Source organism: Gopherus flavomarginatus, chromosome 21 (assembly GCF_025201925.1).
Source record: "Gopherus flavomarginatus isolate rGopFla2 chromosome 21, rGopFla2.mat.asm, whole genome shotgun sequence".
Lineage (NCBI taxonomy): Eukaryota > Metazoa > Chordata > Testudines > Testudinidae > Gopherus > Gopherus flavomarginatus.
In genome coordinates this window covers 13,664,464-13,680,844 of record NC_066637.1, presented here as the reverse complement: position 1 = coordinate 13,680,844, position 16,381 = coordinate 13,664,464, and the positions used below count along the sequence as shown (strand labels likewise).

The following is a 16,381-nucleotide window of genomic DNA, read 5'->3' as shown; positions in this document are numbered from 1 at the left end:
GTAAAAATAATAGCTTCAGCAAAGCTGGCAACTGGTTTAAAGTTTGACTGGGGAAGACGTAATAAATTCAAGTCACACCTGTCTTAGAAGCAATAAATCCTGCTTAGGAAAACGTCAGAGCAAAAAACACTGCCAGACTATGATATTCCCCCTTGGAGGATTATAAAACAATATACGCAGAGCAAACATCCCTTCCAAACATAATAGGGATGCCAGAAGTGATTGACAACAATGACAATCTATCATAGAAGGTCATATCTGTGAGATAACATCTTGTATTGGGTAGTCTAGCAGATATGAACTTGTTTATTCATTCCCATACTATATGGAGTATGGGATGTGTCATACAGGCAAGATGCATCTTTTTACTCAATCTGTTTTCATGCACTAGCACTGTATATATTGAAGCTTTTAGTTCATATTACATTATTTCAATCTCCTGCTGGCTCCTTAAGGTCCACTAGCTAAAGTGATTATTTCTTAAGAATTGTTTAAGAGAACTTAGTTCCTTTAAGTGCCAGGCTGACCTGTCAGTGTGGGCAGCTGAAGTCCTCCATTTATCTGCAAAAAAAGTACTCAGTATAGGCAGCTGAAGTGCCAGGTCAGCGAGTGGCTGTATTTAATGGAAGTCTTTATGGTGGGGAAATCCTGGCTGGTGGGATATGGATGGAGACCACCAGGATTGAGAGACAGCCCCGCAGACTGTAATGACTTTAATTTAGTCACTACCTACCCTAGGCTGAATTCTAGTTGACACTCCACATACAGTGCATTCCCTGGAACATTGCTTAACGCTGTTGGCAGAGCAGACTTGGGAGTTCAGGCTTATCAATGTACTGAGCGGCCAAGAGACTCCTGGCCAGCCTGCACTGCTCCTATTGCCTCTTCTGCACTTGTCTAGCAAGTGCAACTTCAGCTGACATCAGTGAAACATACGGAGGCAGGATGAGTGTGGAATATGCAAGGGAGAGCCCCATCCTGCGTGCGAGAGATCCTCGCTGCAGATGGGAGAGTGGATTCCACTTTAACTCCATCTCTGTTCTGCACTTACACAGAGGTGACCTCCAAAACTGCAAGCTTTTTCTGTGAGAGCTTCCCTCTTGCTGCAGGAAATGTTGAACAGAAGAGCAAAGCAGAGCGGCCTTCTTTTCCCTTCCTCGCTGCCACTTGGCATTGCGAGCTTCTCCTCTTGTATTTAGCGTGCTTTCTTATTCTTGCTGGTTTGGCCCAAATTTTGATTCATTAGGCTCTGAGGTCCCCTTGGAGTCCCTCTCAGCAGAGTGCAATTTGGGGAACGTTTGTGCAAAGTTTAACGCTGCAGCTCACAATGCACCAGATAGGTGGGGATGAGGTTGTGCTGGGGTGAAGTGGGGGCAATGGACAAATTACAAAGAGACCAATCACAAAGCAACAATCCAGCGAGATGAGTTGCCTGGAGGGATTGAACCTGGAACTCTTGATCTAAAAGCAGGAGCCTGTACTCCTGATGTAAAATATTAAGTGAGAGAATTTACAAACATAAAGGGCAGTGAGGGTATGACTTCACTGTAGAATTCACCTGGGCTTGTACTTGGATGTCGTCCCTAACCCCCTCTCCCATCCACACACACAAGCCTCTGATCCAAGTTTGGTGCTTTCACACGGATGCTAGCTAGCCCAGCTGGAGCTCTAGGCTAAAGTCTGAGTGGGGTTTTCACATGGGTTGGTAAGCCACTCACTTTGCAGTAAGGATGCAGGCTAAATCACTCAAGTGCTGATAATCCTCCACTGCCTTCCTACAATTCTTCCCATGTACTCAGAAGGACAGACAAGTTCACCCACAATTTACTGGGACACAATCAGAGCGGCTCAACTTACTACAGCACAAAGAACCAGGGGATGGTCTCCCTGATGTCCTAGTGACCCTCGCATGGGTGACAGCTACACCAGTGAGGACACAGTAACTCAGGTAGAGCTTTGCAGTGCAGCTGCTCACACCTGGGTGAGGCTAACCTGGATGCCGATCTTCCACATTAAGCCTTCTCAGCAGAGTTACTTGTCGGTGCCTACGTCGCCAGCCTGAGTACATTCCAGCTGCTGCTGCTCAGTGGTACCCATTGTTAGATTCTCCTTCCTGTCACCTGAATGAGGAATGAATTAAGAGGCACTGCATTTTAAGGAGGTTGGTTTCTCCGTGCTAACAGAATGAGGCAGAATCTCCTTTGATGCACTGTGGCTATTGTGCACTTCCTTTTATGAAGATTGATAACTGCTTCCCATTATTTCCTGTAAGCCTAATTAAGCAAAGTGCCAGGTGGATTTTTGTCTTTTGTACCCAGCCTTCATCTGACTGCAATTTCTCAAGCCCAAGGAGCCTTCCCCACAATGCTTGATTGAGCTAGGTTTAGTTTTAGGAGACCCAATAGCTGTTTGGATACTAGGTTCCAGCTACAGCAAACCATGTTTTTCGGGCTGTTGACTTACTTATGAACCTGGAGTATGGGAGGTATTTATTCATTTATATCGTATATATGAATAAAAATTGAGATGACGTGTACATTAGAAATAACTATATGATAGCAACAGAATACTAGCAGTAGCCTAGTCCCTTATGTTTGAAATCACCTTCCATACAGCCTTGGAATGGCCCACACAAATTAATATATTACCACAGGACAGAGGATACTTAGACTCAGAGAGATAGGGGCTGATCCAAAGCCCACTGAGATAAATGGAGATATTCCCATTGACTTCAGTGGACTTCGAATCAGGCCTCCAGAGAACAGCTGAATTGCAGAGGTCCACAAGGCAGTCACTCCTCTACATCCTGAATTACACAACTGCAGTGAAGAAGGGTCTGCTTTGGTCCTTGGCCCAGCAGCTTCTTGCTGGGAGGATGGAAGGAAGGGAAGTAGAGTGTGTCTGATCTCTTCCACCTATAGTTGCTCCATGGCATTGATGGAAATTTCCATTCTTATCACAGAGGCTTGTAAACATGCCTCTCTGCATGTTTGATAGTGGGACCAGAATACAACCCTTTTCACCTGTCAGTCATTGGTTCTAATCCCATTAAATCAATAGCCATTGCCATCTGGTCTCATTCCAGTTTTTAGTGGATTAATAAAACCCATCCTATCAATTGGCCCATGGCAGGAAGACTCGACAGAAAGGACAAGGACGCAGACTTAGAATAAATTATCCTTTCACCTCAAGAGATGGGGCTTTTCAAACAGGGTTAAGGGTAGACCTGGGCAAACAACTAAATTTTCAGTTCGTTGTCAGTTTCCAAAGGTCAAAAAAAATTGTTTAGGGTCAGGCTGAAAATGAAATTTTCCAGCAAATCAAAAAGAAAAAATAATTTGTTTCAAAATATAATATGTCTTTCAACCTGATATGAAGTGTTTCATTTTAATTTCAAGTATTTTAAAACTTATTTTAATTTTAAGAAGTAAAATTAAAAGAAACTTTGAAACAAAGTTGTTTCAAACTGAAAACTGAAGCGTTTTGTTCTGAAAATGTCAATATGAAACAGATTTTTTTCTTAAATAAGTAATTCAGCAAAACTGACATAAATTTGCAAAACTTTTCAAAGTAGACAAATCCGCATGTTTCACTGAAAAAAAGTTTGATTGAAAATTTTTGCCAAGTTCTAGTTAATGCACATTAGCCTGAAGAAGCAAGCAATACTTTGGCCTACGTTGAATCTCCTCTTCTTTGGATGACTAGGGGACTCTACCTCCAGTGCTATTGATCTGGTATATTTCACAAGCACTATGTTCACCTTACATTTTAAGGAGAAGAAAGAAAAATGGTCAACATTCTGTAAGATAAGATATTAGAAGGGAAAGAAAGTATGCAAGCAAGAAAGCAAGCAAGCCACAATTTGTGAATGATTCTATTTTCCCTCTGCTATCGCCACTAAGCCAGATTAAGGAGCGCAAGTTAACCAGCAAATTCTAGTTTAGCAACAATGCGGACACGGTAACTAATACAAAGATATAAGGAAGGAAAGTAAGCAAGTATTATTTGCTTATACTCCAATATTGCAAAGAATGGGGCAGGAAAATCAGTGATGATAAAATGTAAATGTATAAAATTGGCAGGGAAAGAAACAGTATTTTTCAGAGCCTCCTGCAAGGAATAAAAGATGGTTTTGGGTGGAAACCCCAGGACTGCGACTCATGCTATCTTGATTTAGTTCCTGCTCTGCCATAAAATCCCGATGTGATCTTAGGCAAGTCACTTTGTCTCTCTTTGCCTTGGTTTCACATCTGTAAATGGAGGGCAATGGTATTGCCTTTCACTCTTTAGACTGTAAGCTTTTTGGAAGAAGAAATGCCTGTTAGTATGCATAAGTACAATGTTTAGTGAACTGAACTCAAAACACACCAAGGAGGTACATAGTTGAAGGCACAGAGAAGTTATGTGATTTAGCTAGAGCCATAGAATTAAGAAAAGTCAGGCTTAGAATTCCGAGAATCCCAGTTCTGTGCTTGGACCACACCTCTTTACTGCTGGTGTCTGAAATCCCAGTTCCCAGATTAGCTAGGAATCTAAATTCTGAGAAAATTCACCTGCAACCGAAGCTCTGCAAGCTTTAAACAGCCAAGGTCTGTGTTTAAATCATGCTGTTTTTAAGAGTCTCATGGAACTGAGGAATCCCCACTGTTGTTCCCCAGAGGAGTTGAAAAATCACTCACTACTGGTAGGTTAATTGCCCAGCGAATAGCCTCCAAAAAGTCAGGCTGGATGTTCTCTCCTTGAATTACCTTCCAGATAATAGGCAGGCCTATGCCAAGAGAGTTAGGAGGAAAGGGAGTGAGACCTTGAGAAGGAAGGGACCAACATTAAACTGAATGTACAAGTAAAATGCTCCTGAGAGAACAACAGAAAAAAAAGCCTGAGAATGACCTTGTGGTTACAGTGCTACATTAGATTCAAGGGACCAGGGTTCAATTACTAGCTCTGACACTAGGCAAGTCACTTAGGTGCTTTGAAAATGTTAAGCTCCTAAATCTCTCAGGCTAAGTCCCATTGATTCCTAGATGCCTAAGTGACTTTTGAAAATAAGACTTAGCTTTTGAAAATGTTATCCTTAGGGCTAGTCTACACTGGCAACGCAGCAGCAGCACTTTAACGTGGCTTGCGTAGTCACGGCAGAGCACTGGGAGAGCGCTCTCTCAGCACTCTAAAAAACCCACCTCCACGAGGGGTGTAGCTACCAGTGCTGGGAGCGCGGCTCCCCATGCTGGTGCACTGTCTACACTGACACTTTACAGCGCTGAAACTTGCTGCGCTCAGGGGGGTGTTTTTTCACACCCCTGAGCGAGAGAGTTGCAGCGCTGTAAAGTGCCAGTGCAGACAAGCCCCCAGTCTCTGTGCCTCTCTAGCTATGTATGCAGTGTTGTTGTAGCCATGTTGGTTCCAAGATATTAGAGACAGAAGGTGGGTGAGGTAATTATCTTTTATTGGAGCAACTTCTGTTGGTGAGAGGCTTAGGGCTTGACTACACTGGCACTTTACAGCGCTGCAACTTTCTCGCTTAGGGCTTGGCTACACTGGAGAGTTGCAGCGCTGGTGGTGCGTTTACAGCGCTGCAACTTACTCACCGTCCACACTTGCAAGGCACATACAGCGCTGCATCTCCCTGGCTGCAGCGCTGGCTGTACTCCTGCTCTGCCTGGGGTATAACGATTGCAGCGCTGGTGATGCAGTGCTGCTCCGCCAGTGTGGCCACCAAAAGCGCTGTAATTGGCCTCCAGAGGTATTCAGAAGTATCCCAGAATGCCTGTTCAGCTACTCCCAACAGCGCTGCAAATGTGGCCACACTGCAGCGCTGGTAGCTGTCAGTGTGGCCACACTGCAGCGCTTTCCCTACACAGCTGTACGAAGACAGCTGTAACTCCCAGTGCTGTACAGCTGCAAGTGTAGCCATACCCTCAGGGATGTGAAGAAACACTCACCTGAGCGCAGCAAGTTTTGGCACTGTAAAGCGCCATTGTAGACAGTGCACCAGCGCTGGGAGCTGTGCTGGTGGAGGTGTCTTTTTTAGAGCGCTGGGAGAGAACTCTCTTTAACGTGGCTAGTGTAGACTAGCCCACAACCTTTTGAGCTTTCAAGGAGCTCTTCTTCAGGTCTGGGAAATCTATTCAGAGTGTCACAGCTAAATACAAGGTGGAACGGATTGTTTAGCATAAGTTGTTAACATATATTTCAAGACACCATCCAAGGTAAGCTGGTCCATTAACACTTTTCCAGTCACAGGGGGAAAGGAGGAAAAAGAAGCCATGGGAGGTTATAGTTTATCATAGGTTATAGATTGTTGTAATAAACTCTAAATCCAGCCTCTCAATTCAGTCCATCATTTTTAGCGTCTTGCAAAGTTATGAATTTAAGCTCCCAGGCTCATCTTTGGAAAATGTTGTACAAGGTTCCTTTGAGGATGAGAGGTCAGATACAGTGGGATTGCTTTGTGAAAAGTGTTCCCTCACAGACCATATGGTGTTTTTGTCTTTTATTGTTTGCATGTGTGAGTTCATTCCAGAGTGTAGCCCCATTTTACCCACACAGTTGTTAGTGGGGCATGGATATTACTTACATTGCCCCCATTACCATCATACCTGAGCATCTCACAATCTTGAATGTATTTATCCTAGCGAGGACAGCACTATCATCTCTATTTTACTAACAGGGAACTGAGGCACAGAGAGACTAAGTGACCAGCCCAAGGTTACAGAGGAATTCTGTGCTGGAGCAGGAATTTGAACCGAGGTCTCAAGTCCCAGGTTCGTGCCCAAGCTGCTGCCTCTCATCCTGGCTCTGTTTTCCGTCTCGACAGTAGAGATGAAAATATTTACTTGCCTCACCCTTTTATTTGTTTGTTTACATGGTGGGCTCTTACTATTTGTGCAGTGCCTAGCACAATGGGCCTCTGAGGCTTCCCAGTCCCATGATAATATACAGAAATAATACCAATACGGAAGGAAAAGGAGATCTCATAAAAGAAATGAAAATATTTACATTGGTGATTTTTCCCCCCCTCCTGGGTAATGAGGACTACAGGGCGCCCTGCAATTGTGTTTACTACGTACTTGATATGCACATACTGGAGGTGATGTTCCTATTTATGTAGTTCACTGCCAACATCATGATTTTTGATTCCCTGCAGGGTGGTTGTTGGTTTTTAAGTATTTGAAGTTGTCACCTCGCCTGTTCCATCCTTTTAATCATCATTACCGCCTCCGATTTTGTCATCTGTCCAACTTTCAAATCCAAGGCAAACAATGTCCAGTGCTGCCTGGGAAGTGTTCCAGATGCATTATGAGAACACAGACGCTCTTGACATTTTCCCCATTGTTATTAGTGTTTCCTTAATCAGGCACAGTATCATAGGCAGCATTAGTATGCATTCAGGGCAAACGATAGGCAATAAACCCATTCTCAAGTGGTTAAAAGAAGTTTCTATAAAAGTGGCTTATCAGCAGGTCCTTTCTTCTTTTTTTTGGTGTCGATATTTATTTTATCTGCAATATGCAGATGTGACGAGAGCTCTATTTCTTCTTGGATGTGCATACCTGGTTCCCACTGAAGCTACTTTTAACTACAATGGGAGCTGCATTTGTGCAACTGATGGCGAAATTTAACCCTTAGTGTCTTTCATTTCTCTTGCCCCCTAGTTTGGCTTCTAAATGATATTTTCATAAGTTAAGGTAAGGAGTCTGAGGCATAAGTGGAAGGGCCTTTGCAGTGTTGAGTACTGAACCCTCAAGAAAGAGTCCCAAATACAGCTTCATCCCTTGTTAACACACTGAGACCAGTAAGCAACCTTCTCCTAGCAAAAGGTGGAGTTTCCCAGTCCCACATGGCATTCTGGGAGCAGCAGTTCTGCTGGTGCCTCATTAACAATCATGAACAATCGCAGCTGTGAAACTAAATCTATCTTTGAAGGAAAAAATGAAGGCATGTCACTTGTCCACTGTTCTCCACATGCTTTATGTTAGGACTCCTGGGATGGAGTCCTCCACTGTGTGTCTGGTTCGGTAAAAAAGTTCCTTGCAGTTCCAATGCCTACTAAAGTTTGTCCTCTCCTCCACAACACTGCCTCGGTCACAGAAACAGAGCCACGGGCATATTTTGTGGAGTCCTGTGCAAAGTTAGATGTGAAGGCTCTCAGGCAGATCATCCATAACCCACACAGCTGGGAGGGATCGGATGCTGGCTGAGTTGAGGATGCTTGTTGGATGGTGAAGGAGGATTTTTGCAGCTGGGGAATGGTTCTTTCTGATTTTTTTGCCATTCCCTCCTCCCTTAACTCCAAGGACGGAGCATACTAAAACCATGGGGGTATATTGTGGCATATACCTGAATGCATAGGCCTGGCGCTACATAGAAATATATTCAGCACTAAAATAGGTGCATTATTGCTACCAGAGATTTCCAGCCCATCCTTTCTGTATGATGAAAGCTCGATTAGCTAAACTAATTAAGAGCAAAGGGCTTTAACAGAGAGACAGATGTGTTTGCTCAGATAACCACCAAGTTCCAAGTGAGAGGCTATGGGAGTAATACATGAAAGAAGTAGTTTTTTCTATTTAAATGTCCCATTTAAGTACTTGTAAAAGCAAGTCACAGGAAACAGGTCCACAGACTGAACTGAAGTAAGTGAACAGTTTGGTTAACTGAGGTTTGAGTAATCATGTTTGCACACTATCTGCAGCAATCCAGGTAGGTATTGCTATAGGCAACTGTCATAAACAGATAGCTAAGGGTTAACGTCTCTTTCACCTGGAAAGAAGTAATCTGAACCACCTGACCAGAGGACCAATCAGGAAACAAGACTTTTTCAAATCTGGGTGGAGGGTTTGTTGTGTGTGTGTCCTTTGTTCTTGGGTCTTCTGTCTGTCTGCCTCTCTCTCAGGTATGAGGAGTGATTTCTATTTCCTGCTCTCTAATCTTCTGTTTCCAAGTTGTGAGTACAGAGATCATAAAAGCAATAAGGGTTATTGTTTTTTTCTTTTGTATTTACTATCTATAGTTGCTGGAGTGCTTTAAATTGTATTCTTTTTGAATAAGGCTGTTTATTCATATTTCTTTTAAGCAATTGACCCTGTATCTGTTACCTTAATACAGAGAGACCATTTGTATGTATTGTTCTTTCTTTTTTATATAAAGCTTTCTTTTAAGACCTGTTGGAGTTTTTCTTTAGTGGGGAACTTCAGGGAAATTGAGTCTGTACTCACCAGGGAATTGGTGGGAGGAAGAAGTCAGCGGGGAAATCTGGGTGTGTTAGATTTACTAGCCTGATTTTGCATTCCCTCTGGGTGAAGAGGGAAGTGCTTTTTGTTCCAGGACTGGAATTAGGGAGGGTGGACTCCCTCTGCTTAGATTCACAGAGGTTGCTTCTGTTTATCTCTCCAGGAGCACCTGGAGGGGGGAGAAGGGAAAAGGTTTATTTCCCTTTGTTGTGAGACTCAAGCGATTTGGGTCTTTGGGTCCCCAGGGAAGGTTTTTGGGGGGACCAGAGTGCCCCAAAACACTCTAATTTTTTGGGTGGTGGCAGCAGTACCAGGTCCAAGCTGGTAACTAAGCTTGGAGGTTTTCATGCTAGCCCCCATATTTTGGACGCTAAGGTCCAAATCTGGGACTAAGTTATGACAGCAACACAGGGTTAGCTATGGAATTATGATGAGGAAAAGCCCCGGCTGAAAGGATTTTGCACATAATGCAGCTAATCCGTGCCGGAATAATTTCCTCCTCTTTTATTTTGCAAACGGTTCTATGTTTCCTTTTCTTGTTAGGGCCAGAATACTCCCTTTCATTTCTGTTACTTGGCAGCCACTGATTAGCACAGCTGAGCAGAGTTACCCATTGTCAGTCTGAAGAGAGGATGTGATGAACAGGAATGAAAGGATTGGCATAACTTGGGGTGCCTGCATCGCCCACGCCATATAAATTCTGAGTATCCTGTACACATCAAAGGGGAAGATAAAATGCACAAATGTTATGAACAATCAGAGGGCTTCTTGGTAGCAGACCCAGAATTTAGGACTTAGACAAAAAGGAAGGGAGTCTGTTGTGTTTTCAAACAGCCATCCAACATAGGATCCCTTTTTCATTTGAAGATATATTTGTAAAGCTTAAAAGGGAGTTTAAATACGTATTGAATATTTAAGAAGTTTCTTATATTTAGAGGGATACATTTACTGCGTACAGACTTTCTGAGAAATTCTTATGTACTAAGGCAAAAAGTCTCAATGAAACACCTGAAAAGTCGTGAGTTTATGTGCAAGTCATAGTCTGGAGCATAGCTAAACCAAGCAATTATGTTATGGGCCTGCCACCCTTAAACTGGCATTCAGCACAGACGTTCAGTAGCAAACTGATTTTCACTTTCATGGAAGAAATGCTAGATTGCCATTGACAGGTAGATTACTCCATTTTCTTCTGTGACTTTAAAGTAATTTCCTATCCTAAATCCAACATGTTGGCCCATTACAATCCCAATAGTCTCTGAACCGAGATGTCCTTTCCATGGCTGTGAATTTCAGCGGCCTAAGTCAGCGTCAACCAAACGTAGCGGGCTGACATTTTTTTCACAGCTTTAACTTGCCATAAAAATGAAGCGCCGTCTTTGGATCTGTGCAATGTGCATTCCCGGGTGTCTCAACAGATACAAGCTTATTGATTTCATACCTGTGCATCCATTAAGAGGTGTCTCATCAGCATCATGGAATTTTTCAGAGACTCTTTTTCACTGGGCAAGAAAGCATCTTTGTCCTCATCCAGCATTTTTGACTTGTTCACGATAAAATGCGAGAGCTGGTCATTCAGGGTATGCATAGACTGCACGGCTATGGGCAGAGAGAAAGAAAACAAAGAACATTGAAATCATACAGGAGAATTGACTGGAATCACTGGAAACATTTGAAATTTCCAAAGGATGGGCAGATGCTACCATATTCTAGACTGGCTAATTAACCGAGGGTTAAAGATTACTTATTAGCAGCTGAGACAATAGCACGTTACCTTAGATGAAATAATTGACTAAAGGAAGCAGAGCCACCTATACCGTGACTGTATTTAGAGTCTATGAGTGAGTCACTAGCAAGAACATTGCATGTGCAATAGATGCTGTTACTCCATTCCATATGCTACAAGGTACTGTTACATAATAAGGCTACTAAAGGCTAATTTAGCATTTCACTTCCATGCAAAAGCCCTGGAATAGTGCTGTGATGAGAAGCTAGACAGAAACTCATGTGAATGCACCAAACTGTTCACTTTTCTTCCTGAAGATTTCCTTACTTACACATTGTGCTGTATTTGACCTTTCTTTCTGATGGAGCTATAACACACACAGCTATAATATTTAGAGCTCCTTATGGAGACAGAATTTCATGGGAATTTAGAAGGTTGGCAGAAGCCCATATAGTCTCCCCCTTCTTCTACTGGCAGTGACTATACAGGTACCATACTAGCAGTGGCTACACTTCTGAAGCTGACACATGCCTAAATCAAAATGCCAGATCCAAATGTCTGCTAACTTTGGGAATTCTGACCTGGATCCCAGTGATGGGACTTGGAACCATCTCCACTCTAAAAGTTGAGACATTTGGTTCAATCAAGCAACCAAACAATTATTCCTTAAAATCTTTCTAGTCTGCAATGTCTGGCCTGATGTTTCACAACAGGCATTTTTCTTGGTAGATTCCTAGAACTTCTGACTTCTCCTCATGCCAGGAGGGCTTCATTAATGATGATGATGGTATAGATTTGATTACAACCCAAAATGTGCAAGATCTGTTTCTCAGCAGAGAGAGAGAGAATCACTTTCCCCAAAGAGCGTGCAATCTAAAATCAGAACCCCAGATTCTTAAAAACATAAGAATGGTCATGCTGAGTCAGACCAATGGTCCACCTAGCCCAGTATCCTGTCTTCTAACGATGGCCAGTGCCATATCATTCAGAGTGAACAGAACAGGACAATTTATCAAGTGATCTATCCCCCTGTCATCCAGTTCCAGCTTTGGCAGTTAGAGGTTTAGGGGTACCCAAAGCATGGGATTGTGTCCCTGACCATCATGGCTAACAGCCATTGATGGACCTATCCTCCATGAACTTCTCTAATTCTTTTTTGAACCCACTTATACTTTTAACCTTCACAACATTCCTTCTGGCAATGATTTCCCCAGATTGATTGTTCGTTGTGTGAAGAAGTACTTCCTTATGTTTGTTTTGAACCTGTGACCTATTAATTTCATTGGGTGACCCCAAGTTCTTGTGTGAGGGAGGAGATAAATAACACTTCCTTATTCACTTACTCCACAACATTCAGAATTTTATAGACCTCTAACATATGCCCCCTTAGTCATCTCTTTCCTAAGATGAACAGTCCCAGTCTTTTTAATCTTGTCTCATATAGAAGTTGTTCCATACCCCTAATCATTTTTGTTGTCCTTCTCTGTACTTTTTCCAGTTCTAATATACCTTATTTGAGATGGGATGACCAGAACTGCACACAGTATTCAAGGTGTAGGCATACCATGGATTTATATAGTAGCATTATGATATTTTCTGTCTTCTTATCTATCTCTTTCCTAATGATTGCTAACATTCTGTGAACTTTTTTGACTGCTGCTGCACAGTGAGTAGATGTTTTCAGAGGACTATCCACAGTGACACCAAGATCTCTTTCTTGAATAGTAGAAGCTAATTTAGATCCCATCACTTTGTATGCATAGTTGGGATTATGTTTTCCAATGTGTGTTTCTTTGTCTAACACCACCTTCCTCCTCTGTATGTCAGCACTTCCTCTTTTGACCCCCAGCTGAAAACAGAAAGTGAGGTTAATGGAATATGGACAAATATGGCACATGGCTTGTATTCCATAGCAAGGCCCTATACTGTTTTAGAAGCCTGTTCATTTTTAATGAGAGTTATGGGGTAATTACAGGCCTTGTGCTAACTGCTGCATTGACAGCCCAGGAGAAGGAATTCTTCTTCATCACAGAATAGCTACAGCGTGGGAAGCAGCAGTGGAAGATTTCCTCCTCCTGTCCTGCCGTTGTGCCTCAATCCCAATTCTTTGACTTCTCTGCTGAGTGCAGATAAAAGATGCGAAACACAAATGGTGGCTTTTGTGATTGGGAACTGGACTCTATCTGGCAATCTAGAGGTGAAAATCTCCTTATCCCATTACCAAGCATAGGCGGTCCAGTTCCCTATATGAACAGCCTCTTCCTCTTACACATGCTTTCTCAGCACTGAAAGTTCATTCTCTTAAGATTAAGAGCATGACACCACAGGCATATGGATAATAAAACGGTAGGGTTATTATCAATGTATGTTTAATTATTACCACCTACATCTGAATGAATATTTAGGGCTTTACATCACAAAGTAGACAACCCAATTCATAGGTTGGGAATGCTCAGTTGTAAGGGTTAACATTTTATTACAAAATAATATTTTTGACTAATGTATTACACTAGCATCTAGAGGCCCCAACTGAGACCAAAGCATCTTTGTGCTGAGCACTGTGAATATACGTAAGAGAAAATCTCAGCCCCAAAGTGCTTACAAATCTAAACTAATAAACAGACAGAGGGCAGGAAGGAAAACAGAGGCACACTATAGGGCTGAAGTGAGCGACTGGCACAAGGTCATACAGCAGGACAGCGTCAGCACTGTGATTAGAACCCAGGTCTCCTGGCTCCAAGTTTGGTGATCTATTCACTAGACCAGGCTGCACAATAGCAAGATAAAGAGAGACAGAGAGAGGGAAAAATAGAGAGTGTCTGAGTTGTAGGTGGCAGAACTAGAGAAAGAAAACCAATAAAACTCAACAAAATTGTGCCTCAGTTTGTTATGCTGAATAACAGGACATGAAATATTAATCTACCCTTAGCAATCTAGGGCCAAACCCAGATGTAGTATGTGGGGGAATTCTGTCCCTGTTCCTTTTTTGTGTAAAAATGCATCAGATGCAACATGTTCGTGGCTCATTGAGGTCCCCAAGCAAATGCACTTTATTATATTGTAATGTATATGAACCACAATGATATGAACTAATGTTCAAATTTATCTCTGCATAATAATTCCACATACTGGAAAAATCTATGATGCAATTTGCATTTAAACCATGGCAAGTTTTGAGTTTTCATCTTTACTGTATGTCTGTTAAATAAATGAGCCTAAAATTATTCTTCGGTGTCTCTTTTTTCTAGTTTCATGCAGTATAACCCTCTGATAAGCTTTCAGTTGATGGTAGCACATTATTCTGAATTGTGCTTCAGCTGTGTAAAATGTACATTTGCCAGTCCTGATTTGCCAAGGTTGTTTATGAATTAGGAATTGTGTGTAGAATTCTCTGACAATCTGACTTTAAAAACACTAAGTAATGAAATTTAGGAAAGGAAATACTTCTTCACACAATGCACAGTCAATCTGTAGAATTTGTTACCAGGGGATGTTGTGAAGGCTAAAAGTATATATGGGCTCAGAAAAGAATACGATATGTTCATGGAGCATAGGTCCATCAATGGCCATTGGCCAAGATGCAACCCCATGCCCTGGGGGTTCTAAGTGCCTAAGTGCCAGATGCTGGGTATGGATGGTAGGGGATGGATCACTCAATAACTGTCTGTTCTGTTCATTCCCTCTGAAGCATCTGGCATGGCCACTATTGGAAGACAGGGTACTGGGCTAGATGGACCATTGGTCTGACTCAGTATGGTCGTTCTTATATCTATACACAAGGTATCACATACATTAAGGGAGGTAGTGGTGGAATGGTTACTACATGAGCCAAAGCTTCTCCTGGGCCTAGGAGCTTCTAACACATGTACGTGCATCGCTATGGTAATATAAATTGTTCCAGCACTGTGAAATATTATTTCCAATGTAATGTTAAAGGGGGGCAGGCAGCTGGATTAAAACTAAATTAAAATCATATTTGAAGGTGAGATACATTATGATAAAGCTGCCCATGGTCACAAGCCAGCGGAATTACTTAATGCTGAAAATTCGCATTTACATTTGAATGTTATCCACCCCATCACCCAAGTCAAAAGCCGTAATGGGAATAAAATATACATGGGCTCTTCTGCGTGCGATTTGCACCAGCTAAGGGGATGTGCTTGAGGTTCTAACAATTTAACCCAGCTGTGGACACAACAGCTTCTCCACATTACTACAGGGAAGGCAGTTAAAAGATGCTTTGTCTTTTGTGCGTTAAGAAGCATCTCGGAAATTTAGTGGCAGGGTTGGGTGGTGCCTCAAAAAGTCTGAAGAATCACTTTGATTCCCAAAGTGTCAATGGTGATCCAAACAGTTTAAAGTTCCTTCCAAAACTGGCAGCTCTCTTACCCACCTCACCTCCCCTCTTTCCTCTTCCTTCTTTATGTGAAATAGAACAAAGAGCCTTTGGAGGATGAGACAGTGAGTATGGAGGATTTAGAAGGGTTCTTATGGTTTGAGCACTGACGTACCTTGTACCTTGTATTGTTTTCATAAATAGTTGGTATTAGGGGCCTGGAGCATTGGATGGACATATTTTAAACAGTAATATCAATAATATGCTGGATCATGACTTTGGAATGACTGGGGCCAGAAGCCATATAATCCATTCCAGGGTTTACACATGCTCCTGTGGGCACTGGGATAGAATTTGGAGAGATTCTGCTGTACAGGGAGCAGAATAGCGCACAGTCAGTAAAGCTTCCCATTCTTGGCTCTTGCGTTGTCATAGGCCTTGGTAGTGTCCTACCCTGTGTGGGGACATAAGTGGATAGGGGGCAAAGGGGTAGAAGATGCCTCCCTCCCAGACCCCTTCTCCTGGGCACAAATGCAGCCCCCAGCACAGCACTTCTCCCCCACAGAGCCTCCTGGGAGGTGAAAAGAAGGGGCAGGACCATCCACACATCCATGAACATGCACTGACACACACACATGCCCCTCACATGCAGACACACGCTGCATTCCCATAAAAGAGTGGCAGAGTTGCTACTGCCACATGTATTTCCCAGGCGGAATTCTGGCCGACTCAGCCAGAATTTCCTCCACGAATCGTGTTGCAGTGCATCCCCTCCACCATGGACTGAGGCTTTAAAGACACCGTCTGGTTCTTCTTTTGTTTTAATCTGAGGCTTTGGAACATCTGATATACAACAAAGCTTTGCCTCCTGCTGTGACCAATAGCAAACGGCGCTCCAGGCTATCCTTGCGGGTGACTGTAGTAGTTGTGGAGTCCTGCCTGGCCATTGTTGTCATCCTTTCAGGAAGCTGCATGGCAAAAGAGCCTCTGATGCAGGATCCTGTACCCTAAAGCAGCTCTCCTTGTTACTCTGTAACGCGGCTGCCTGGGCTACCTGACCTATTTACAGAGCTGTCATCAATAAGAGTC

General features: G+C 42.8%; 1 protein-coding gene across 2 annotated transcripts in view; it reads right to left on the bottom strand.

The window, feature by feature from the left end:
• Nucleotides 1-16,381, bottom strand: part of KAZN (kazrin, periplakin interacting protein) — a 729,684-nt gene that overhangs the window by 592,284 nt on the left and 121,019 nt on the right. Inside the window, exon 2 of one of the 2 annotated variants that reach the window (XM_050931542.1) lies at nt 10,672-10,829. In XM_050931542.1, coding sequence (XP_050787499.1) covers nt 10,672-10,829 — 158 coding nt within the window. Of the gene's footprint in view, nt 1-7,070; nt 7,094-10,671; nt 10,830-16,381 lie in introns of those variants that run through there. The other variant, XM_050931545.1, reaches the window with a different exon arrangement.